General features: G+C 41.5%; 1 protein-coding gene across 1 annotated transcript in view; it reads right to left on the bottom strand.

The window, feature by feature from the left end:
- The window catches only part of GDPD4 (glycerophosphodiester phosphodiesterase domain containing 4), a 68,386-nt gene that overhangs the window by 17,958 nt on the left and 46,959 nt on the right, over positions 1-3,469 (bottom strand). The window contains exons 10-11 of the mRNA XM_014540362.1: positions 2,137-2,358; positions 1,112-1,266 (exon numbers count right to left, since the gene is read on the bottom strand). Coding sequence (XP_014395848.1) covers positions 1,112-1,266; positions 2,137-2,358 — 377 coding nt within the window. The remainder of the gene's footprint in view (positions 1-1,111; positions 1,267-2,136; positions 2,359-3,469) is intronic.

Here is a 3,469-nt window from a genome sequence, read left to right as displayed (position 1 = left end):
GGCCGGGCTGAGGGACCCCCCCTCCCCCCCGAGTGCACAAATTTTTGTGCACCGGGCCTCTAGTATATATATAAAAGCCTAAGTGACTGAACGACTGAATGACTGAATGAACTGGTGGACTGGTTGCTATGACATGCACTGATCACCAGGGGGCAGACGCTCAACACAGGAACTGCCCCCTGGTGGTCAGTGAGCTCCCACAGTGGAAGCATTGCTCAGCTGACATATGGGCGGCAGACGCAGGGCTCACGGCTGGCCGCCGCAGCCCAGAGACCGCAGCAGACAAGCCTACTGAGCAGCTGCAGTGGCAGGCACAGCGGGGCCAGGATGAGCAGGAGCAGCAGGCAGCATTGGACTGCCAGTTTCGGCCGGATCCCCACAGGCTATGCCAAGGGACCCCACTGGTGCATGAATCTGTGCACTGGGCCTCTGGTATATTTATAAATGTGGTGGTTAATAATTTTAGTTTAAAATTTTCTTTAAATATAAAAAGGGGATATGGATTAAATTAAGCAGTGATTAATAACAGTTAAGTTTGAAAAAGTGATCATTTTATTCCAGGTGCTTTGAATTCTTAAAATTGTCTCTAACCATATATTTATAAATGTAGTGGTTAATAATTTTAGTTTCTTCTCATGCTTGGCTGCTTTAAGTTTTTTAAATAATGATATAGTAATGTTCTTAATTATGCCTTTTAGAAATCTGGCTATCTGGATAACAAAGCTATTCATGAGATACTGCAATCCTTCTGGTAATGGCTGGAGGAAATAAACACCTCTCTGAGTTCTGACTTTTCAACAGTCACCTTATATGAAAACAAAAAATGCCAAGCATACAAAAACGTGTGTTCACTGATGAGAGATTGAAGCACAAAGAAGAAGAGGCTGAAGACTATGTTCCAGGGATATAATCTATACATGATAAATATTGGTTGGTAGAGGTGGGGAGGAAGAAATGAGGGAAGAGCAAGAAGAGGAAAATATGGGATTCCAAAAAGATAGCCACACACAGAATCCTGAGATGGGAAGGGGAAGCTCAGTAGTTTGGTTAGAATGCAGATTTTGTGCAAGTAAAGCAGTGCATGCCTAGAGAGGTGTGGTCAAACACTTACCTCAACCCGTTGTGGAACAACCTCTTGTAGTCAACATTTATTATACTGATATTTTCTTTTTTAAGTTCAGCAACGGGATCTAACCGGCCCACATGCTGAAAATTAGGAGCTCTCCACCTCACATAGTCCCTATCAAAACCAGGCAACCAATAAACCTGTAAGAAGAAACAGGAAATTTTTCAGTGAACCATCAGCTGTCTAGGTACAAACAGTTCCCTGTACAATAGATGAAGCCCCATTCCAGCACTGGTGGCAGTCTATAGGGAGCAGAGGGAGATTCTAGCCCTTGGCCTAATATTGTCTGATAAATTCTTACAATGGGGCTTTCACCAGGGTTGTTCTGCAGTTGAGTTTCCTCAGGTAATATAATGGGTCAAGGGCCCATTGTGTCACACTAGCCAAAGTGGATGAGGGGCTGGCAGGTGTGGATGAAAGGTGGGAACCATAAACATCTCCTCTGGCTGATGATGCTAAACATCATCCTTGAGAGGGCTCATTATGACTCATCTGTGCAAATAGTTCCATTGGTAAAAAGACCCATTTTCCCCGACTCATAGCATTCTTCTATATTCTGAGAATTTAAGAGATTTGGAATAATTGACTACCCCAATGCAGAGAGTTCCTTCTGAAAAACATGATGAACAAATCTATGCTCAAGTAAGACCCAGCTTATTCATCACTAATTGAAACCAAGTCCTCAATGCATTAGTGTACCCAGGCCCTTTCTAATAGTTCTACTTTGGTGCATGGTACAGGTCACATCAGATGGTCATTACACTGCTGATATTTCGTTTGGTTTGGAATAGCAACAAACCTCAATGTTTCTCCCCAGTGAAATAAATATAAGTGAGTCATTCTTAGGTTGCTTCATGTAATGTATAAGCAATAATTTCCATTTCTAAAGGGAGCAAATTTATTTAAGGATCCCAGAGAAGATCTGTAAGATGGGGTAAGTTCAACTGCTATACTCTTGGGACATGCTACCCACCTCCCAACCTCTACCATAAATACTGAGATAGACATACCAAATGTTGCTCAATTTTAGATTTAAGAATCACATCTACTACACGACGTACATATGTACTTCTGAGAGGATGTTTTGGTGGAGGGCCATTAAGATCAAATATCACATATTTATTTGTCTTCCGTGCAATATCCAAATAATCACTTAGTTTTGGAATCTTCTGACTTCCTGCTTTTTCTTCATCAGCCTCTGATAAGGGTTTCATATTGTAAAATGGCTTCTTCTAAAAATAAATACATCAGAGAATACATTGGCTCCTATCAAAAGCATTTTCCAATTTTCCTGCTATATGGCCCTACCTCCATGTTGCTCCATTATCATTCAACACCAGGCCCTCTGAAATACTGGTAATGCCAGGAGGAAATAAACAACTGAAATAAGAGTTACCAAGGAGAAAAATAAAATATAGACTCCAGCTCAGCTGGTGTGACGCAGTGGTTGAACATCAATCCATTAATGAAGAGGTCCCTGGTTCAATTCCTGGTCAGGGCACATGCCCCAGTTCCAAGCTTGATCGCCGGTTGGGGGCATGCAGGAGGCAGCTGATCGATGATGAATATTTTAAAAATAGAGACTCCGTAGCTAATTATGGTATTTGGAATATTTTTATCTATATCAAAGACCCTGTTGTATTTGCACTGAAAGACCTTCATGTTCCTGTCTTAACTTTCCTTTTCAGACTTTTTTCTATAACTCAAGGTATCCCTTTTCAGTTGCCCTGGCTTCCAACATTTGCTCACACTGTTCTAGAAATAGGCTTTGGGCCCTAGCTGGTTTGGCTCAGTGGATAGAGCTTTGGCCTGCGGACTGAAGGGTCCCGGGTTCTATTCCAGTCAAGGACATGAACCTTGGTTGCTGGCTCAATCACCAGTAGGGGCTGTGCAGGAAGCAGCGGATCGAAAATGTTCCTCTCTCATAGATGTTTCTCTCTATATATCCCTCTCCCTTCCTCTCTCTCTCAAAATCAATAAAAACATTTTTTTTTAAAAAAGAAATAGGCTTTGGCTTCAGACTGAATTGGAGTCAATACCAGTTCTTATTACTCATTTGCCTTCTTTGTCATATTCACCTGTTAAAAATCCTACTCTCAACCTGCAAAGCCCAGTTCAAATGCTACCTCCTTCACGAAGCCTTAAATATTCCTGAACTAAAATGATTTTAATAGTGTTAAAGTTCAATGGCCCATTTTTGTGCCCCTGTATTTGGATGTCTCATTCTGCCTTCTATAGTTATCTGTGGATATCTTAGACCAAATTCAAAACCTAGCTTCATATGCTTCTTGCTGTGTAATTGGTAGAACCATTTAAATTCTCCAAGTCTTCATTGCCCAAACC

This window comes from Myotis brandtii, unplaced genomic scaffold (genome assembly GCF_000412655.1).
Source record: "Myotis brandtii unplaced genomic scaffold, ASM41265v1 scaffold244, whole genome shotgun sequence".
NCBI lineage: Eukaryota > Metazoa > Chordata > Mammalia > Chiroptera > Vespertilionidae > Myotis > Myotis brandtii.
This window is presented reverse-complemented; position numbering and strand designations above follow the sequence as displayed.